At 40.4% G+C, this 23,398-nt stretch overlaps 1 protein-coding gene across 1 annotated transcript; it reads right to left on the reverse strand.

Moving 5' to 3' along the window:
• Positions 1–2,291: 2,291 nt before the first annotated feature.
• Positions 2,292–23,309, reverse strand: ZMPSTE24 (zinc metallopeptidase STE24). The gene is made up of 10 exons (XM_005029037.5): positions 23,057–23,309; positions 21,243–21,389; positions 18,540–18,626; positions 17,752–17,868; positions 13,701–13,853; positions 10,726–10,867; positions 8,642–8,802; positions 7,301–7,405; positions 3,436–3,579; positions 2,292–3,096 (listed from the first exon to the last, which is right to left on the reverse strand). Exons 1-10 carry the CDS (start codon positions 23,171–23,173, stop codon positions 2,872–2,874), a joined length of 1,398 nt encoding a protein of 465 aa, XP_005029094.1. The 5' UTR covers positions 23,174–23,309; the 3' UTR covers positions 2,292–2,871.
• Positions 23,310–23,398: the final 89 nt, after the last annotated feature.

A 23,398-nucleotide genomic window follows, 5' to 3' on the forward strand; every position in this document is an offset into this window, starting at 1 on the left:
TCTTTCTTCTTGGGTCCTATTCACCAACTGGAAGGACAGAGGAGAACACTACTTGTGCTTCCAATCCCTTCAACATCTTTCCAAGGGACATGGATTTTTCCTTTTTGATATTTCAAGTTTCCTTGTTACAGCTTCATTTGATTCCACTTGAAAAAGTAGGAGGGGGTTATAGTCTTTAGGACCCACCAAACTCAGTAGCCTCTTCAATCACAAATACGGGCCCCAGGCAGGCAGCAAATCTCTCTCTTCCATAAAGCATCCCAATTTTAGTCATTCTTTAGTCTCTTTGTGAGGTTTGGGTTAGATTTTTCATTTTCCCTTTTATATCTTCTCTCAGCCTGAAAAAGCTGGTGAGGCAGAGAAGGGAAAGCTGGAGCTATCAGCTGTTGGGCAGGACACCACTGATCAGTGCCCACCAGCCCTACGGATGCCTGTGTGGTGTGTACTGACAAAGATGTTTTGCTCTGCATTCCCTCACCTCAAGGTATTTGAGCATTATTAGCTTAAAGATAACAGAAAACAAAACCCCAAACATTGCTTATATTCTTCCCTTGTTTCTCAAAACTGGTCATTAATTAAAAAGGACATAGATGTGTGGCTGATTCTAGTAGCCAAACTCTGTCATCAAGCTGTTCTTGAATGACTGCTCGCATGGCTGCATAGACACTGTAGGAGGATCTAGACACCCGGGAAGGAAGCAGCAGGTGCTGCATAGAAAGACTCAAGTGTGATTTAGACTATTCTCCAGAACGTAATAAACAACTAGAGGCTGCAGGTCAGCAACATGCAGGTAATGCATTCCAGTTATCTGCCATTCTGCTTGTACATGGACAGGCAGAAGGTTACAGGACACACTGACAAACAAGATGCCAGTGCTGAGATAATCTCCAAACAGTGACAGTGAAGAAAAGGAAGCACCAGGAAATTTCTGTAACAGTACTATCTTCACCTAATAGCCTAAATATTTCATGTCTGAGATGCTTCCACAGTAACTAGCATTTTCTTCATTGTTCCATTTTGGTTTGTGTTTTGCCAATTTTCTGAAATAACCACAAAAATCAGTTTTGAGTATGTTTTACCTAGAGGGTGACATGAATGCTTTTCTCAAAGCACATGTAACATACATGCATTTTCCATAGGCTTACACCAACAAACATCTCTGCAACTCGAAACATGTTTATTTACTCTTCTGAACTGACAAATTCAAGTTAGCCCTTTTATTTTCAAGGCCATTTAATCAATGCAATTACCATGACAAACTATAGGCTCCCCATATCATTAAAAACTGTCTTCGAAGTCCATATCTATAGTTTAACTTCACATGCTCATGCTTCAGGGTATAAACACAAATAGAATAAGGCATACATATGGTTTCCAGCAACATCTGGTATCTTGCTGCACCTGAGACATCATCATGCCTATCTTATAAGGCATTTTTCACTATGATAACAAAAATGAATGTAATTAATGGTAAAGTCTCTGAGAACACTCAGACACCTGAAAGGATAGAATTTGCTTTGACTTGTTCTGCTCATCTCTGTTCAAAGAGAACTTTTTAACTTACCACAGGTATAAAATCTGATTTTTATATGAAGTATTTGCATTCAGTATGGTCCAAAACATTTGTATGACACATACAATCCTACATTTAACTGCTATCTTTATTCAACAAAAGTAAATTTAATTGCTCCTCTCATCTGAGATAACAGATGCAGAAGCGATTTCCCTGGTTATCCATTTGCCTTTCTCTAACGTACATGAATAAACTAAATCTTGTATTATTTGTATCAAAATTGGGAGGAAAATTTTCTAAGTATTCCAACACTATTTCGGTTGGATCCACATTAATGGAAAAACCCTCCCCAGAGTGGGGGACAAAGCCTCCAGATCTCTCTCTGCCCTCAGAATGGAAGTTAAATTCTGACACACTGTTCACAGATCTGACCACTTCTATATACACAATAAAATGAGGCCAAGGTTGACAGAAACGGAAGAACTGAAGTATGGAAAAGCTGTTAACTATTATGCTCACAAGCAAACGGGAGAACAAAGAATTATGCCCATGGCAGGGGAGGGGGGTTGGAACTAGATGATCTTTAAGGTCCCTTCCAACCCAAGTCATTCTATGATTCTATAAATTAGCAGCTTTTTTCCTGAGTCCTTCCATGGGTCCTGTCTGGATTCTCCATAACATTCTTCCACATCCCCAGAAGCACAGTGGAGCAGAAGAGAAAAATATCACTATAATGCTACAGAATACAGACTAATAGTAATTTTCAAGGAAGCCATGGTACATTTCCTTATTCCCACATTTCTGAAAAAGGAGGCTTTATTAAGTAGCATTTTCAATTACAACAGACATGAACTGGAATCCAGCAGAAAGGCCTGTACTTGCATTAAACGTTTTTTTAAACACCAACAGTGACAGGCTAATACAGTTATGATGAAAGAAACCAAGTCACTCAGTATTTCTTCACTGTGAATAAAGGCTGAGAATGGGAAGGGAAGGTTCACAGAACACTGAGAATGAGAAAAGGATCAAAACCAATGTTCAACTGAAGAAACAGGTGCTTTGAAGTATTATTTTGTCTTCTCTTACAAGTCTATACTATGATATGGAGATAAAAGCCAGTGTTTTGAGGGAAAGGTGTCTTGGTCTTCACCCAGTATGTTTTTCTAAATTAAGTACCACAGTTTTTTTGTTTAAAAAAGTAATTTATAATTAAATACCTGTTTCAGAATTCTCAGATTTGTTGCGCTGTTAATATCACACTCAGATGGAGCGATCCATTTTTAAGAAGAATTTAAAAAGCAACTCTGAACTTTGCCTCTGAGATGGAAGCACTGTCTTTGAACTAACAGTGATTCCTGTCACTCTTGCTTTGTATCTTTCAAAGCTTGAAGTCTTTCTAAAAGTGGTGGATGGGAATAATGCCACATTGAGAAGATCCAGTCAGAAACAGGGAATCCTAAATTATCTTTGTTTAGTTTGATCAAAGCAGAATATAGGTCTTTAGCCTTCCCAAGTTCCTTGGCAAATGCATCTGCTTGAAACTCAAATCGTCGACTTAGTACAGTCAAGCAGAAAGAGAGAATCTGTGAAGAGAGAAGTATATTAATAATTATCTAAAAATTCAACCATCCACATTTTATTTACAATATTAGTAAATGCCCACTACAGTATCTTCCTTTCCTCATCCCACACACATTACTGTGACTGAGGAATGATCTCATTAAGATTTATACAGGCCACATCTGAAACAAGGAGTCTTCTGACACAGAGCACAAATTCTACTTATTAAATGTAGATAACAGATAGAGCCCATAGAAACTTCAATCTCTTCTCCAAAATAATAATAAAGTCAAAATAAAATCATAGTTTAAATAGAATGATACTTCAGCACCCATGTCTCAAAGACAAATTGAACAATTTACCTCATTGTAAGGTGAAAAAATGAACTGGAAAATAATCATCAAGCCTATCAGGGTAGGCTGAGTCTCATAGAAACCAAATGCAGCAAAGAGCTCTTTTCGACCAATTAACACAGCAAACAAGAAGAAACACAGGAAGGAGTTCATCTAGAGAAAGGAAACAACACTCTTGATTAAGATGGGGTTTTCATCCAAGTCATACATATGGCCTAAAATGTCACAGATTTGCATAGAAACTCCCCAGGGGTTAAAAAAAAAAAAAAAAAAAAGCAAACAAGAAATCCAAATAGATTACTTTAGAACTCATATATGAAGAAGAACAAACAGCTAACCTTTACCAATTTCCAGTATGTGCATGCAATAAAAAAACCATAATTTCTTCTGGTCCTGGACAACCTGCTCAAGGCCCAGAAGGCCTCCAGAGGTTCCTTCCAACCTAAAACATTCTCTGATTTTCTAATTATTTTCTGTCAGTGTGCTAAGAACAAGTTTTAAGTAGCAAAGGGAAATGAAAAGGCAAGACAAGATACACAAGGGAGGAATAGAAGAGACAACCCATTTCCTTGGAATTAAGCATAGGTTCTAAAACATTTAAAAACAAACAATGTGTGTCCAAAACCCTTCTTCAAAGCATTACCTACCGTTTGCTGTGTCACATTTCTGTTCCTGGAAACAACCCATGCTTCTATCTAACCATATTTGCACATTGCTTGGCTGGCCTTTCAGAGGCAAGGGGCACTACCATGCCTTATTATGTTTTATAGAGAATTTTATTAGTACCTTTTCAATCCATTCAAGTGGCTGTTTAATCTTTTTGGAGTAATGTGAAATGTGGCAGAATAATGCTTGTTTTTCAACAGACAGAACAGAAAGAAGAGGGACATTTGTGACAGAAAACAGTCAACACAAAGTACAAAAAACGTTGAAGAAGAATTTGTGAAAATTTCTGGAAGTTTACCTATTACTGTGAAATAATAGTATCTAAAACAGGCAAAAACAAAATGCTGGAGGGGCAAGCAAGGAGGGGCAGAAGGCCAGACTGGCTGAGCAGTGATTTTCTTCAAGAACTTAGGTGGAAGAAGAAATTGTATGGTTGCTGGAAGCAAGGTCAGGTGACATGTGAGGACTAAAGCAATGCTGCTTACATTTACAGGGAGAGAATTAATGCGGCCAAGGCTCAATTAGAGTTGCAGCTGGCCAGCAGTATGGAGAACAATAAAAAAGGCTTTTTAAAGTACGTTAACAGGAAAAGGAGGACCAGAGCAAACATGCCCTTGATGGGGACAGTCACCTAACAAACAGGGACACATAGATAAACCAGAGATGTTTAATGCATTTTTGCCTCTGTTTTCAACATCAGTGACGGGCTGTGGGACCCCAAGTTGGAGGACTGTGACTACTGGAATGATAAACTCCCAGTCAACCTCAAACTTGTGTGGGATTTGCTGCTCCACCTGGATAGGTATAGATTATGTGCATTGATGGGATTCATCCTAGAGTAGCCAGAGAGCTGGTTGATGTCATCACGGGATCTCTCTCTATTATTTTTCAATGATCTTGAGAATCTGGAGCGGTCACAGTTAACTGGAGGCTGGCAAGAGTGATCCCAATTTTCAAGAAGGGCAAGAAAGAAGAACTTGGCAATTACAGGCCTGTAAGTCTCACTTAAGTGCCTGGTAAAATTATGGAGATTATTCTGGAGTTACTGAAAAACACCTAAAGGACAATGCAGTCATTGGTCAGAGCAAACATGGGTTCAGAAAGGAAAGGTCATATTTAACAAACGTAATTTTCTTCTACAAAAAGATCACCCATTTAGATGACCAAAGGAAGCCAGCTGATACTATCTGTCTGCATTTCAGTAAAGCTTTTGCTACTGTCTCTCACAGTATCCTCCTGGACAAAATGACCAGAATACAGTTAGATAAAAGCACAATAAGATGGGTGAACAATTGGCTGATGCGGCGGGCCCAAAGGATTCTTGCAAATGGGGTTACACACAGTAACATATAATAAATAAAATTATATATAATATATATTACATACATATATATACCTATTATAATATATGCACAATAACATATTTACCAACAACTAATGCAAAAGGTAGAAGAAAACAATATAAATAAGTTCAGAAATACCCTCTGTAGAGAGGGTATTTCTGAACTTCCAGTTCTACTCTCTATCCGAGGGTAGACTTCCAGTCTACCCTCGGTAGACTGGAAGCTGGCAAATGTTGTGCCGATTTTCAAGAAGGGTCAGAAAGAAGACCCTAGCAATTACAGGCCTGTCAGTCTCACATCAGTGCCTGGTAAAATCATGGAGAAGATGGTTCTCGAACGTATTGAGGCGCACCTGGGGGACAAAGCAGTCATTGGTCCCAGCCAGCATGGGTTTGTGAAGGGTAGGTCCTGCCTAACTAACCTGATTTCCTTTTATGATAAGATCACCCGTATGGTAGACCAAGGGAAACCAGCTGATGTGATTTTTTTGGACTTCAGCAAGGCTTTTGACACGGTTTCCCATAGGATCCTACTGGACAAAATGTCCAGCATACAGCTAAATAAAAACATCATACGATGGGTGAGCAATTGGCTAACGGGCAGGGCCCAAAGGGTTATGGTGAATGGGGCTGCGTCAGGCTGGCGGGCGGTCACCAGTGGGGTCCCTCAAGGCTCCATTTTAGGGCCGGTACTTTTCAATATTTTTATAAACGATCTGGATGTAGGAATAGAAGGCATTTTGAGCAAGTTTGCTGATGACACCAAACTTGGAGGAGCTGTGGACTCGAATGAGGGTGGAAAGGCCTTGCAGAGGGACCTGGATGGGTTGGAGAGCTGGGCGATCGCCAACTGCATGAAGTTCAATAAGAGCAAGTGCCGGGTCCTGCACCTGGGACGGGGAAACCCTGGCTGCACGTACAGACTGGGCGATGAGACGCTGGAGAGCAGCCTAGAAGAGAGGGATCTGGGGGTCGTGGTAGACAACAAGTTGAATATGAGCCGGCAGTGTGCCCTGGCAGCCAGGAGGGCCAACCGTGTCCTGGGGTGCATCAAGCACGGCATCGCTAGTAGGTCAAGGGAGGTGATTGTCCCGCTCTACTCTGCGCTGGTGCGGCCTCACCTCAAGTACTGTGTGCAGTTCTGGGCACCACAGTATAAAAAGGACATGAAACTGTTGGAGAGTGTCCAGAGGAGGGCTACGAAGATGGTGAAAGGCCTGGAGGGGAAGACGTACGAGGAACGGCTGAGGGCACTGGGCCTGTTCAGCCTGGAGAAGAGGAGGCTGAGGGGAGACCTCATCGCAGTCTACAACTTCCTCGTAAGGGGGTGTCGAGAGGCAGGAGACCTTTTCTCCATTAACACCAGCGACAGGACCCGTGGGAACGGGGTTAAGCTGAGGCAGGGGAAGTTTAGGCTGGACATCAGGAAGGGGTTCTTCACAGAGAGAGTGGTTGCACACTGGAACAGGCTCCCCAGGGAAGTGGTCACTGCACCGAGCCTGACTGAATTTAAGAAGAGATTGGACTGTGCACTTAGTCACATGGTCTGAACTTGGGTAGACCTGTGCGGTGTCAAGAGTTGGACTTGATGATCCTTAAGGGTCCCTTCCAACTCAGGATATTCTATGATTCTATGATTCTGGGTCAGATTTCATAATCCACAATCACATTCCTTCGTACCCCTCCAAGAAGGGAGGAAAATACCTATTCTCAGACTCATGGCTCATGCTCCCTACTAGCCAGATGGGGCAAGGTGGGGACAGAAGGGCTACTGCATGCTCACTGTACACTTACAAATCTGGAAGCAAGCAATTGGAAACAATAATTACAGAATGCTCTATGAAAACCAACAATATCATAACTTACCTGACTGATGATAATGTTTTTGACAGTGTGACCTAGTTTCCAGTGACCCAATTCATGACCAAGGACAGCCAGAACTTCTTCATTTTTACATCCTTGCTTCTTATTCTGAGGGAATAAGGAAGTTGAACTGAACACAACTGAATCAATTTCTTATTTATTAATTTGTCTTCCTACGTCAGGAAGTTTCCCAAGGGCAGGCTCGTCCCTTCTACTGGCAGATACACACATCCAACTTCTTATTGAGATTTCTTCGAGAAGATATTTACAAAAAGTAAACTTGCAAGTTCAACAATCTTCTACCAAGAGATGGTGATCTCTTATTTCTATGCATACAGACATTCCCATACAGACCTGAACAATACTAGAAAACTTGCCTCCAAACTCTCCCGTGCCATCCCTTGATCTAATTGTTTATTTACTCAGGAAAAGGCATTACAATGAAAGCTGACATTCAGAGCCACAACCTCTTAAAGCAGAATCAAAAGCAGAGTGAAGTCCTCCCTCTACTTCCTTCAATACTCAGAATGTAGCCTTCCTCCCAAGGTATTACTGAATGACAACACTCCCATCATCTGCAACAAATGCTATGATATGCTTTAAAAATATCATCAGGAAAGATGGGAAGGTGAGTTCAGAATCACCTCCTCTTAAAAATCAATACATAGACCTACACCTAGGCTGAGTAAGGCAATTCATTCTTCTCAGAATTACTCTTTCAGGTTCTTTGGAAATATCCTGCCAATTCTATCCATCCCCAAAACTCTCCTGAAACCACAAAAGCTGTACAGAAGATGTGCAGTTGCACAATAATACAAAGGACAATGAAAGGCTATCATCCTGTTCTTGACCAGGATGGGGAAGGGTCCACATGTAATCTGTGTACGTACACACATGCGCACCTTGCACCAAAATTCTTGCCTGCAACAAAAGGCACATAAATGATGTACTGATAGTCAAAAGCATTCAATTCAAAGGGAAGCTTAGGTGTGGCAGTCCCAAGAGAAGGAACATAATCTAAAAACCTGAACAGGTTCCTCATTTGATCAATCACAGGGAAGACATATTTGTTACATGCAGTAAAACAAAAAGCTAAAGCTCCCATGGACTTCTGAGGTTTCTTTGATGTTTTCTGCACCTACTCACTAACAACCCCAGAAATTCCATTTAACGGCAGCTCAATATCCTTGAGCTTTGGTGATGGAATTATTTGGTTTGTGTTTTAGCATTTCATTTAGGACCTTTAAAATACATTCAGAAAACACAAGGGATAATCCCACCAAGAAGTTAATGTAAATAACAGTGAAAAATAAAGCCAGAACAGAATAGAACAGACAAACTCACTTTTGTTTTAGACTTTGTCTCTTCATTCTCACCCTCTTCACCTTCTGCTGGCTCTTTGTTCAGTGCAGAATAATCTTCTAGGAGAGTGTCAAACAGCACTATCCGCTTATTCTTGAAGAATCCATAGAAGTAAGCATTGCTATGAGAAGAACGCTTAGAACCTGGTAAGTAAAAATTTACATTAGAGACCTTGATCTGAATAAGTCTGTGCACTGCAGCTTAACTATGCAAGGCCCTTAAAATTATTATATTTGAAATAGGCAAATTTTTGCAGTTACTTTCATCTAGGTCACCTGAATGGTGGACTCATGGATTCTTTCTACTATTGATATACTTTAGCCTTTCCGCAGAATAAACTGTTGAATTCATTTAAAAAACAAAAACAAAACTGTCCAGATCAAAATAACTGTTAGATTTACCTAATTTTGCCTATAGACAGGAGCTGTTGCAATGCAAGGACTGAACAAGGTCTCTGTGAGAGAAGAGGTGAAATCTGTCTGTTTTTTCCAACAAAAGATAAAGCACTTCAGCTGAAGGCGGACTCTCACAGTACATGCATAAGCCACACGAACTCCTCAGAGCACAAAATATCCATTGTTCCATTGCAAGCCAACTCATGTTGTGGTGACAGTAATTTCAGCACCAAACCAAGACAAACCAACAGAGGAAGAGGCTGGTCAGAGTATGAAGCCTCAGCATCCAGTCCCTTCTCAGCAAGAAAATCTGATGACCAGCCACTAGGTAGTGTTGTCCCCTCTGTCTATTGTAAGAAGCTTCAACCTTTACCAAAGCATTTATAGAGAATGAACCTTATCATCTGCTTGTTGCGGAACAAACCATGAAATGTAAGGTTTTTGTTGCATGTTACTAAGAAGTTAGTTCTGGAGTGGCAAGAGCCAAGGCAGAGTGCAGCAGAACACTGGCAAAAAGATGTTCACGTATCAGTCCCCCCACGTCAGCAGGGTTGGTTGTTGGCTCAACAGCCTGAAGGATGCCAGGAAAAGAAAATATGGATTTGGCAGCCTCTCTCCACTGCAAATCATTGCCACTAAATGCAGGCATGCTGAAGAAGCTAATGCAGTGATACAACACAGAGGTGCCAGTGTACTAAGAATTCGCTCACAGGGCTTTCACCATAAAGTTTAAAAGTTTAAATTTCTTGGGTCCCAAGTATATCAACAGTAGATTTTTCTGGCTGCACTGAAGTAGAGTAGTGGCTGTATTTAGCCATCCCAAAGTTTTAAAAGCCACAACCTCCAGGCTAGAAAAAAAACTTCATTATCTTCTCTCTTTTAAAGCAAAATTCTACCACTGCAGTAAAATTCTACCATTTCAGCTCTTTATTCCATTTCAAGTTGCTTTCACCAAGGCATTAGAAACATGTTCTATCCTCACAGGTGAGGCAAAACAGAAACTAAATTGGCGAAAGTCCCTGAAATCACATACAAAAGGGAGCAAAATGAGTAGCAGTGGAAACATTAAAGAGTAAAATTCTCCATGAAGATAGAATTGGAGAGGAAACGACAAGGTAGCTGGCATGCTCCATGTTATATTCCACAAGCTAAGAAAAGAGGATGCATAATTTACTACTCCAAAGTGAAAAAGTGACAATCTCAAGTAGAAGGGCTGGGTTTATTCAATCACACCATAATCAGCTGTCCACGTGAACACTCTAAAGAGGAATAGGTGTTTTTAACATTCATACCTTTTTCAAGTACTTCACTAAGGACATTGTAACACAATTAATACTGAAAAAAGACTAGAAAAGTTAAAAAAAATCCTTCTGCCTTAAGTTCTAGAATTGGAAACTTATTAGCTGCTTCCATTTCTGACTGCGCTATGTCACAGCACATGCCATGGCAATGGCTGTTAAGGACATCCTCAGTTAAGGCTGTATATTCAAGCTTCATTTTTCTCACCCAAAGTCAAAAAAAAAAAAAAAGAAAAAAGGAATAGAGCACAGACTTTGGCAAGTAACACAATAGCTGTGGAACATAAACAACTCCCCTGCTATAACATTCACAATCAGAGCTAAAAATCCACAAGTTTAAAGTTACAAAGACTCTTTATTCAAAAAATCTCACCTTCAACAACATACACCTTAGTCAATGGGAAGTCAATGTTCTTTGCCATTGTTTCAATTTGTTGCTTGAGCTCTCCCTCAGGAAGTGGAATGAATTTATCAAATAAAGGTGCAATGTAGTCTGCATAGATTGTAACAAGCACCTGCAAACACATATGGACATTAAAAAAAAAAAAGAACATACAAATGTGTTTAGTACTAACTGAGGCATGGCTTAAAGGGGACAGGGAGAGCACAGTTCAGAAAAACACGCCTTCATAAACTGAATCCTGTATGAACTGTGATCTATAGCAAAGCAAGGCTTTCCATGGGTCATCCCATCTATAAAGAAAATGACTTAGACTGTTGACAATCAGCAATTCAACAGCAAGATGGAGGTGGGGGCAGGTTGGTCTCCAAACAGTCCTCAGCAAAATTACTAAAAACAGTGCTTTTGCTCTGAGAGTTCCTCAAACCACAGAAAAAAAGCCACTACAATAGCTGGCAGCAGTGACCTTATCAACGACAGGCTGTCACTTTCACCTACTTCACCAGCACTGGAAAGTTCTCAAGTGTTTCCTAATGAGCAGCAGAGCCCACCAAACCAAGAGGTAGTTCTGCTTCTTCAAACTCCTGTTAATTTGCAAAGCCATGGTCTAGAACAGGCGAGAGATTTCTTGTCCTGTTTTCTTCCCCTTTTTCCAGTTGTGCACAGGGCTAAGGAACAGACTGATGTCTGTGTTACAAAGTGATTAACAGCCATATCCCCAAACCTCACTATGATGCACTTGCACCTCTTCAAAATTGCACCAGAAGCAGCCCAAATGAGAAAGCCAGGAGTGGAATAACACTCTGATGGAAAGAAAAGCTGAACTTCCTTCCTTCACACTCTTGACCTACACAAAACTATTTATTTATTTATTTAAAAGAAAAAGGACTGAACTGGGAATAAGTTTTAATTTTGGTTAGTAAAAAGGAACAAGGCATGAGAAGGAAACAGAAATAAACAGTTTTTTTCTTCACATTGAAAACATATATGTTGACTTTTGAAAAGAATCCAGACTATTGAAAAGTAAGAATATATCTGAAATTAAGGAAACTGACTTATATGGACACGCTTATCTGCTTGAATAAGACAAAACTTAAAAAACAAAACCTATTTTTGTTACTGTAACTGTTAAAATAAGAGTTTAAAACTGCAGATGATTTGCAGCAATTGTTGGAACATATTTTATAGAGCAGAAATCAACTATTTCTGTCCATACAAGTGTCTCAGGCCATTTAAAATGCGGGTGTACTAATCATAAATTTTCATCTCTGATCTTTGTGTAATCCCTTGGTATCAGCAAGAATTATACACTGGAAGAAGGATGCAACTGACCATAATTACGATGTTATGGAACGTGATTACAACCGGAACTTTTCTCCCTAAAGTGAACTCTAAAGAGTAACTCTTAACAGCTGCTACACTTATTTTGTATGTCAAAGACTGTTCAAAATCCCACTAAGGTGGGAAACCATGATCAACACCCTGTAAAGCTACAGTGACACTGCAAGACACCTGCAAAGCACCAATTGCTGGGGCATGCAATTAGTCCCAGAAAGAAAGAAAAAAAAAAAAAAAGTGAGCCACTCCGTCTTGCTACCTTTTTTTTCAGTACAGATACCTGTAGTTCTCTGACAAAACACATATTTTCTAGCATTTGCTGAGTAAAAGATAGGGTGGCTCTGTTTTCACAGTTTCTGAAGTATCTATACATTTTCCAGGGATTACCTTCTTCCAGTCCTGAAATTATCAGTTCTTTCAAAATTTCAGCTTAATCCATATATGAAAAAGAAAGTCTTTAATGCTGTTAAATCTAAAGACTTAAAGCATTCACTAGCTATTTTTTGTAGCTAAAAATTTAGTGGATTTTTAGCTACACTAAATGTGGCCAGTCAATACACGTGCTTTAGAACACAAGCTGACAAATTGAAAGAAGTCGGAGAAAGATATAGAAGCTGTATCTAAAAGCAGTGGTGAGACGAAGAAAAAACAAAACAAAAGACACATAACTACCTAATATAAATCACAAAAAAAGAAGCTTAAGAAAAATAACAATCGTGATTTCCTAGCCAGGTTTTCCTAGAAGACTTCTTGAAGATACTACCCAGATCAACCAGAAATTCTGAACCTGACGCAAGAATCTGGGATTGAAACAATTTTATTGTTAGGCTAACATGACACACTTTATTACATGAATGTAATCTAGTAATTCTTACAGTTTTTAAGGTGTTACGGTATTCTTTTAATTTAAAAATAAATGAAAATGTACAACACTAGTTCTCTAATTTCTTCTTTGGGTGAGCAATGGTAGTATATCGAGACAAAAATGACAGTAGAGCACTAAGTATATAAAAAATAAAAAACATCACATCTTTACAATATATACAAAAATATCCTTCTAAAAAAAGACCTAAAAATGTCAGTTACCAATTCAGTATATAAAATAAGCTACATGAGCTGAACCAGAAAGGGAAAAATCAATACTTGTCTCAATACAAAGCAATACAACTGAGAATTGGTGTTTGGTTAACTAGAAGAGACACCTAATGGAAATACATGAAACTTTATAAATGTGCCCAAAGCACATTTTTTGCCTAGTCTTGTCAAACCAATTTTAGTTGTCTTGGTTTCCTTTCTATAGTTAAGAAAAAGGAAAATCTATCACCATACAGCATTTTAATTCCAGCATTCCATGTTTTTTTGAATGTTTATTTTTGAACTGATTAAAACACTCCAGTGTAATAGATAAAATATAAGATATCAAATTAATGTGGTTAGTTAATACAAGTTATTATTTCTGAACAGGTCCACTGAGAATACCATGAAGTGTTAAACATTACAGACACTAAAACTCCCAAGGTTTAGACTTGTGAGTGTCTAGACTTAGCTCAGCATACTGAGCCATGCAACTATCTAGCATTTGGAAGCAACCCACACACTCTTTTACTCACCAAGGAAACAACTAATGTGAAGAGCCAGGCATAGATGAAGAAGTAGTCACCCCCTATTTTAATAATATAAAGCAGAAGGGATGTCACTGGCAACAGAATACACTGAGTCACGATAAATTTCTTGATGGCATCCTTAAAAAAAAATCCCAGTGTCTGTAAAGAAAGGATATCAGTGATATTTACAATACAAATATTAACAGGTGATATTTGTTAATGAACTGATTCCTTCACTGGAAGCATAGACAAAGTAAGACAAATCACAAAATAATGAAGTAGCAATAACAGTGCACGCTAAGGAAAGTAGAGTCAGTAAGAAAAGGCTGAAGACCCTTTTCAGCTCCACTCCAGATAGCTGTAGGTCTGTACACCCACCCAGACTTGAGGCCCATGTGGATGCATGCTTCATTAGTAAGATCTGACCCACTTACTTTATTGCATGTATATCTTTAACTAAAGGAAGAAAGAAAAATGTAAGCTTATCTGTCCCTTAATTCCTTTAGCAACGAATATTCCAGGTATCATGGGATTTTATAGAAGTAGTAAACTGAAAGAAACAAAACTATTGTAAAATATTTTGTCTTTGAACAGTTGCCTCAATCTCAACCTTCAGCAGCTACCAAGCTGATTGTCTTAACTGAAAAGTGGACAAAAGTCCTACTGAAGACTTTTAGGTTTAAACTGGTCATTTCACTCCAAGTTAGCTTCCACTGGTATGTAGTTACTATTCCTGTAGCCGTCTCAGCTTCTAAAATTAGCATAACTTTATTAGGATGGATGTTTAATGGATGTTTCAAAGACCCGTACTTGAATCAAACTGATCTAGTGATTTTGCAACATGATTAGACACCCAACTAGCTCTTTCAGGAATTGTTACTTCAGTACTTACAGCTATCTGCAAGGCACAGAAGTGAGGGGTTTATTATGTAAAGATCCTTTCTGACAAGGTTGTGTTAAAAAGCCCATACTGTGTTAAACATATGGAACTCTTGTCTGGAAAGAAAAAAGCATACTGGTAAAACAGGTTTAAATAAAAAAATAACGATTAGGGAAAGAGTTTGTATAGATGCCTCTGACTTCCGTGACTGTAATAAACACAAATCAGACAGAGTAATATAAATTTGTGGGTTTATGTACACATATTCACTGTGGTCACACAGTGAGCAATTTGATGATATACTCTTGCTAAGCAATTATCAGTTTCAGCAATAATACAATTGTACAGAAATGTGTCCACACAAATGGAGCATTCCAGACAATACTGTTTTTTGCCTGTATACATGAACCCGTTCAGCAAAACCATTCTGTAATTAGAAAAGCACGTGTGCCTTGGTTACACTAAGCAGTGCTTCTTTCCTGAAAAGCACCACAGGAAAACTGTAAGGAAAAGCATGAAAGATCTGTGCAAGCTTTGTCCTGGACAAAAGAAAAGTTGTTTCTGTTTGACTGAGACTCTTGAACTGGCACAAGCCATGAGAGAGAAAAAACAATGTACATACATCCATGCACTCCCATGTATTTTTTTCCTCAGCTCAGCTGGAAAGAGGCCTGTTGTATAGCTTTTTCATTTTTTGAGCTTAGTAAATGGCTGAAGAAACAGTCACTTAAACAGTCACAAGGAAGAACTCTTAACAGAATCATGCTGCTAGCAGTGGTTCCACTGGACTTGACGAAACATTAAGTATTACTGGATGAAGACATTAGGACCACCATCTGAAAATACAATTAAGCTCAAGTTTTCATTTTAATTCTTTTTTAATGCCAGTGCCATGATCTAGGAGGAACAGAGCTATAAAATTGCATGGTGTCTTCTGTCTTTACCCCACTTCTCAGCTTTCTAAGGCATATGTGACCTCAAGAGAAATCGTTATTTTCAGAAAGTCACTACCACGGAAAAAAGAGTCTGCCTGAAAATCCTTTGAAAATCATTTAAATAAATTCCAGGAATCAGTTGTGAATTTAGCTCATTCACGGAAGGGCCTAACCCATTAGTATAAAATGAAATGCAGAGATTTAACATTATTGGAGTCTCAAATTGGACTGGAGCTGGACTCAGCCTTCAGTTCTTGGCATGAGAACCGTTATGGAGAAACAAAGACATTAGGCAGACAGCTCAATCATTCTCACTCTCATTAAAGGATACATAGAAACTACATGGCTTCTGCAAGCTGTCTCAAGACAGTTTTGGAGAAACCTGAGCTGCTAAGTTTAGCTTTTGACACTCAACTTCTGCACAGAAGAAAGGCTTGATCAGTGCTCTGAGCTCACGCTGCATCTTAAAGTGTTTATACATATTCAAGTCAAGCTCTCTGCCCATCAGCTGCGTTGTCAGTTTGCTCTAACTCTAGTGCTTTACACGTTCCAGTACTGAGTCTTAGGACTTTTATGTCCTCGACACAAAGAACTTCCAGTTCTGTCACCAAGATGGAACTTACTCCCCACTACAGTAGGAAAAATAATCAAAGAGTAGGTCTGATGCAACTACACAGGATTAACATGAGAGACAATCAAAGATGTCTTTGGATTCAAGGATTCTGAATGTCAAAAATACGTCTAGGGCTAGACCTGGATACAAACATACTGCAAAAATTAGGACACTGTCAGCATTTACAGTTTCTAGGGATTAAAGAACAGAGTGGCAGAGAGAAAATAAATGTATTAAATAAATATTCTAGTTAAGTATTTACCTGAAGAAAAAAATGATTGACTCATGTTCTGCAAACATGGGAACATTCCTTCCTCCCTTTACAGGGGCAGGAAGTTAGCCTACCTGCATGCTTACCTCTGCGTGCAGCTCTTCCACAATTTCCCCACCTATACATCTAATCCGGATAAAAAGTAGCAAGACCTGTTGACAACCAAGGAAAATAAAAAACTTCCCTAGGCAGCCCTAGCTAGCAGCATGTCCTCATGAGGTGCTGACACATACCAAGGCTGGTGAAAGGGAAACATTTTTGCCTATAACAGAATCATGGAATGGCTTCAGTTGGAAGGAACCTCAAAGATTCCAACCCCCCTGCCATGGGCAGGGATGCCACCCACCAGATCAGGTTGCCCAGGGCCTCATCCAACCTGGCCTTGAACACCTCCAGGGATGGGGCAGCCACAGCCTCTCTGGGCAACCTGTTCCAGTGCCTCACCATTCTGTGAGTAAAGAATTTCTTCTGAATATCTAATCTAAATCTACCCTTTTTTAGTTTAAACCGTTGCCCTATCACTACACTCCCTAGCAGAGTACCTCCCCATCTTTCCTGTAGGCTCCCATTATGTAATGAAAGGCTACTGTAAGGTCTCCCCAGAGTCTTCTCTTCTCCAGACTGAACAACCCCAGCTCTCTCAGCCTGTCTTCACAGTAATGGTCTCTTTGATCATCTTCGTGGCCCTCCTCTGGACTGGTTCTAATAGGTCCACGTCCCTCTTGTTTTGGGGATCCCACAGCTGAACACAGTACTCTAGTACTATGCATCCACACTGAAGTTTCTCTCCCATTAAGAAAGGCTGTTCCCGTGGGAAACTGATACTGAAACAGGTTAAACTAAGTTGATGAGAAAGTCAAGAAAGCCAGTGCTGAAAGTGAGTAACTAACAGAAGTGCAAAGAGTCAGATTTTCTAATTTAATAAAGGCTAAATCAATAAATCAATGAGTGAGATGAAGAGGAAAATAATTTCTTATTTTTGTTTCACCTGTACAGTGTTCAGAAGTACCCCTATTGAGCAGCAACCCAGGCTTCTCAGGAAGAGCATATGAAGAGCAAAGAATGATCCATCCAAGAATGAACAGCTGAGGTATGAAATGTTCTTAGTTCCGCTGCTATAACAGAAACTTCTTTTTGCTAGAAAGCTGCTGAGGGGCACAGCCTCACTCAAAGACATTATGGATGTGGCACAGGACATCTGCAACAGTCATGAACTGTCATTGCTCTTATTTTTATGTAGAGCATGTAAAAATGTTCCTAAAAATAACAATCTTTGGCACAGATGTGGACATGCCAATCCATCTAACCTACCAAACCTATCAAAGGCATTAAGTCAGCATACACGTTGTCTATGATACCTGTTGATTGAAGCCATGTTTTTCTTCTATGACAAATGTGTTATATAAACTCCAGGGGAGACCGGTCAATGCACTGAAGAGTGTTGCAAGCAGCAGGAATACCAGTGACTGAATAATCTAAAAACAAAGAGAGACCTAATATTTACCGACCTGTACTGACACTAACATTCTTGCTGTCAGAATGGATTTTACACCAGTGGTTTAACTGAAACTGGTTAGAAGTTAAAGCTAGATAAATTTACAGAAATCACATTTGCAATTATCAGATTATTGATTATAGAAATACCCTCCATTAAACCAAAGCACACTATTTTCATAAAGGATTTGTTTGATGCTTGAAAACTTTGAAATTGTATTAAGCAGTAGATAAAGCTGAACTGTAAAAACAGTTCTTCCTGTCCTTAGCACATAGTACATATAAGAGAGTGTATGTTCACCTATGTTCATTTTATCACTACAGTGTTAGTTTATCACTAAGTATTGTTCAGTATTTCTTGACTTCAGGACACATCTAGAATAGCCTCTCATCTTGTATGTCTTACGAAGCAGCTGGAGATTACAGAGGTCACAACTACTCATTAAACCTGGTTAGAAAGACTCCTTGTCCTCCTCCAATATACCATTGACTTTTGAACAAAACAGAGGCTGACTGTCTGAAAAGCAATAGCTTTTAAATCTAACAAGCTATATTTTGCACCTTCTGCCAAATTTTTGAAGAAGAGTAAAAAAGAACCCCTATCTTTCTTCTAGGGACCACACATTTTCTCTGGCATTTAAAGATTGCTTACCTCATATTCTGGTCCAAACCCAGCGCGACCGGAAATCTGACCAGAGAGATCCCAGAGAAAAGGAATTCCACCACAGATCAGAATCATCTTTGGGGGAAAAAAAAAAACAAAAAAAAAAAACACCACAGAAGCAATATGAAGCAGGACGTCATCCCATCCGTCTAAAATGTTAGCAAAATAAACAGCTTTTAAGGATGAATCAGAACTGTTTTATGATTAAGTTTTTGACACCCTCCCTCCCAAATACACACACACATAACACTGCATAAACAATGCCTGGAATAGATTGCAATGGTTCTTTTTTACTCTACTGAAGTAGAGATCAGTTGTTTTTTTTTTGTTTTGCCGGTGAAATGTTAATATATATACAAGCCTATTAACTACAGATTTTGCTGCTATATTGTCTCAGACCAAATGTATTTTTCAGAAGATCTTAAAATTCATTTGCCCTGCAGTTGTATAATACACAAAAATGCCCTCTTTATGAAGGGCATGCCAAGATTCAGCAACTTGACTGTTCTGGAACAACCTTGCATGAATTCCTTACTGTGCTGGTTTGGATGTTAGAGAGTTAACTTTTGTCATAGTAGCTGATATGATGCTATGTTTTTGGATTTCTAGTGAAAATACTGAACAATAAAATGGGGGATTTGGCTGGGGGAGGGGGCTAACATTATTTGGGGACTGGAAAGGCATTAGATGGCTGTTAGTGAGCAATTGCATTATGTATTCCTTGTGTTTTGTTTTCCTTCGGCTGTGGTGTTTTTTTCTTCATTTCTTTCTTTCTTAATAAAATGTCCTTATCTCAACCCATGAATTTTCTAATGCTTGCCCTTTTGATTTCCTTCCTCCCTGCCAGATGGGAGGTGGAGGGGGGTGTGGAGTGAGCTGGCCTGTGTGGTGCCTAGTTGCCTACCAATGTTAAAATACACCTACTGACAGAAAGGCATTCAGAATAAAGACAGCAAATAGCTTGCAGGTCCATTACCAACCCTCCTGGGACAGCACACTCTGATCCCGAACTCAGGCTCTGGGATTCAGAATGCCAAGACCACAACCCACCAAACCCCACCGGGAACATTAACTTCTTATTCAGAAGATGAAATAAAATGAAGATACTAGTAGAATATACGGATTGTATCTCAGCTTACTGAAACCTGCTCTATTTAGGACAGTGCTCGATTGATTAGCTGGGAGCTTTACCTCCCATCTTCTGTTTTTTGTTCCTTGATTTTTGTTCATTGGTCTTACTGCAACATAAAAAGCAGAGAACTGTAATAGACACCAAAAAACAGTGTTTTTAAAAGTTTTGTTTAACTTTTTTTTTTTTTTTTTTAACATAAACAACCTCAATAAGGGGATCAAGTGCACCCTAAGTAAATTTGCAGATGACACCAAGCTGAGTGGGAATGTTGTTCTGCTCAAGGGTAGGAAGGCTCTGCAGAGGGATCTGCATAGGCTGGGCCAATGTGCAGCTGTATGGCCTTCAAGAACACTAAATGTCAGGTGCTGCATTTGGATCATAACAACCCCATGCAGCAGTACAGGCTTGGGGAAATGTGGCTGGAAAGCTGCCCAGCAGAAAAAGACCAGGGACTGTTGATCAACAGCCAGCTGAACCCGAGCCAGCAGTGTGCCCAGGTGGCCAAGAAGGCCAATGGCATCCTGGCCTGCATCAGAAACTGTGTGACCAGCAGGACTACAGAAGTGACTGTCCCCCTGTACTCAGGCCGCAGGGAAGACCTCAACACTCTGTACAACTACCTGAAAGGAAGCTGCAGTGAGGTGTGTCTCAGTCTCTTTTCTTAGGTGACAAGTGATAGGACACAAGCCCTCAACCTGCTGGCCATGCTTCTTTTGATGCAGCCCAGAATTTGATTGGCTTTCTGCGCTGCTGGCTCATGTCTCATTTTTGTCCACCAGTGCTCCCAGTCCTCTTACTCTTGTTACATGATTTATATGGTTTTACGGAGCTATTTTCATTATCTTTTATAAATGGACCTTTTTATTCTTAAGTTCACTACTGTGGTAGATAATACATAGTAATTATATTCTTGCCAATGCCAGGAAATTCAAGATTCATTTCTGACCCAGTCATGCTACTAACGACCAATATATTTCAGCTGTTAAGTCAGAAAAAGTTTCTTCTACAACTGTTTGCATATCATATATATAGACACTTTGTTTTAACTCTCAGCTCTATTTTTTCATATTTTTGAACATTACTTGCCAAGCGTAACATCTGTATAGTCAAGAAGAATCTACTGGTACTCTTCCTCTTCTCATTTTTTTTCTATGTACTACTTAAAATTTATTTTAAAATGAAAGTAGCTGCCTCCCTTTCCCTTCAAACACAGAAAAATATCTGTATTTGTAACAGCTGAAAATAATTCTAATACTCCTTAATTATTTGGAAAGCATAATAGGCCAGACATGACACTAATACATAACAATGTATGCTGTATTTGGGCAGTACTCAGCACTGCATAGCGTAATTACGTGCTGTCTAAATAATTTCTTCTTTTTATAAAACCAATACGCCACAAACAAGAAACACAGAATCTTAAGTCTTCCAAATTTCAGTTTAACAGGACATGCCACTGTGCCAAGTGCTGCTGCATAGGATCGCTAAAAATCAAAGTATTTCACAGTTTAACTGCATGAAAAGTATCATATGAATGCTAGAGTAGCTCAAGTACTTACAGTGCCCTCAACCTCCGAATACAAGCCTGACCAAAAGCTGAAAGTACTTTTGTCCAGCTGATACAGACGAGATTTTTCAAATGTTTCTGAATCCATGATCTGTCCTAGTTCCCATGGTACATGTGTTGTTGTTCTATACACTCGTCTCTGAAAAATTGAAAAAGAAACTTAAAAACTACATTTTTTTTTTTTTAAAGGAGAGAAAAGTTACACACAGCAAGTACCCATCAGCCACCACAGACAGGGAAAAAAAACACCACCACAACAAAAAATGCTATTAACCCTGCCCCGCAAAAGACAACAAATATTCCTAAATTCTCATTTTCTACAAGTTCTAAATTAAAAAGAAAAGCGTAATTCTTACAATCAGAAGCTGAGTTGCTTTCTTACTTATTTCTTTATAACATAAATACTTACTACATAAAGATCATACAAAGTAGCTTTTCCACAGTATAAGACTTACCGTGCCATGATTATTACTAAGCAGAGTTTCAAACTAAATACCAGATCCTCCATGAAACCAGAAACCACACCTATAGTTTGGCTGCATAAATGAGGAGCTATAGAAGAAAAAGCAACTTGCAAATTTCAGAAGTCTAAAAGTCATTATTCACTGTCTTATCTTGTTTGAATGTTTTTATTCCTTTTTTAGAGGAAAAGCTCCTACCCTCTGTCACTTCAAAATGCACTATTCCTTTGACTAAAGTATTGGACTGTAGTGTTACTGACAGCTCAGCTGAATCTAACGGCTCACAAGTGTAAGCAGCATTGCTTCCTCCCCTCCCAGCAACATTCTCCCTCGCTGATGGGTCTGGCTAAGATAGAGTCAACTTTCTGCACAGCAGAAGAAAAACACACTCTTATGGCACTGTACTTTGTATTTGCACAGCATCACTATCTCTCTACCCACCACCCTGCAGCATGGATGCCAGAGTGGGCAAGAAACTGGAAGAGAACTCAGAAAGGACAAATGGATATTCCATACCATATAACATCATGCTCAGCAATAAAAATTGATGGAGGAAGAAGAAGTTGGGAAGGGCTTGAAATCCAAGGTAGCTGTTGCTTGAAGACTGGCTGAACATCAGCCTACTTGTGGGAGGTGGTGAGCAATGGCATTTGCAGGACTTGTTGCTCTTTTTTTTTTTTTCTTCACTTATTAAACTGTCTGTACTCTGACCTCAGTTTTCTAATTTTGCTTTTCCTGTTCTTGCCCCTGCCCTGGGAGGAGGCATGAGCAGCTGAGTGGGTGTTTGGCTGCTAGCCAGCCCTACTCCAATGCTCCTGCACTTGTTAAGTCTTTCTATGAATTCACATAACACAGCAATGTGATAGTGAGCGTCCCATCACGTTTCTGGAACAAGCAGGACACAGTGCCTTCGATCATTCGAGCAAACACAGTTCATTTGGAAAAGACCAGCCGGGCTCCAGAGCAAGGGCAAGAACGAGCAGACAGCGGCAGCACGTGAGGCTGGTCCGCGCTCTCCATCCAGTGTCGTTAACATTGCCGCCTGTCTCTGGAACCTACCACGCGGGCCGCACAGACGGACACGACGAACCCCTTCCACCCCTCACCGGTGACTGCACGCGGAGAACGAGCTCCGCCCGGCAGGCCACGGGCAGCAGCGCCTCGCCCTTGCCCCACTACCTCGGCCGAGACAGGGCCGAGCTTTCCCCAGGCGGACGCCGACCCCCGGCAGAGCTGCTCTGCTCGCCCTCCCGCCCGCTGCCCCCGCGGCTGAGGCCAAGCCAGGCCGAGCTGCGGCCAAGCCTCTACCCAGGTGAAGCCTGCCGCCGCCGGAGCACCCGCCGACCTGCCGGTGCGCCAGGAAGGCCTCCCAGAGATAGACGGCCCAGGAGAAGAGCAGCACGGAACAGAAGATGCGCTTCTCTGCGGGTAGCTCTGTCCACAGCTCGCCGCGGAGCGCCATGGCTCCGCACCGACCTCGCGTTCCCTCCCTCCTCCTTCCGCCACCGCCGCCCGCACTGCGGCGCCACCTGGCGCCCGGCGGAGCTGCGGCCGGGCCGGGCCGACGCGCGAAGCAACGTGGAGGAGGTCCCGAGGGGCCGCGCGGTGTGCGCTGGGATCGTCCCTTCAGAGGGCAGCGGGGGACGTTAAGGGGTTGCGGCGGGGGCGGCTGGCCCGCGGCCGGTAC

This window comes from Anas platyrhynchos, chromosome 24, assembly GCF_047663525.1.
Source record: "Anas platyrhynchos isolate ZD024472 breed Pekin duck chromosome 24, IASCAAS_PekinDuck_T2T, whole genome shotgun sequence".
Lineage (NCBI taxonomy): Eukaryota > Metazoa > Chordata > Aves > Anseriformes > Anatidae > Anas > Anas platyrhynchos.

Excerpts from the sequence above, each read along its gene's own strand:
- ZMPSTE24 (XM_005029037.5), bottom strand. The coding sequence starts at position 23,173 with ATGGCGCTCCGCGGCGAGCTGTGGACAGAGCTACCCGCAGAGAAGCGC. Across the intron at positions 21,390-23,056 it reads CCTTCCTGGCGCACCGGCAG|AGACGAGTGTATAGAACAAC; the intron begins GTCGGCGGGTGC and ends TCAATTTTTCAG. Across the intron at positions 10,868-13,700 it reads TCACATTAGTTGTTTCCTTG|GTGCTTGTTACAATCTATGC; the intron begins GTGAGTAAAAGA and ends ATGTGTTTGCAG.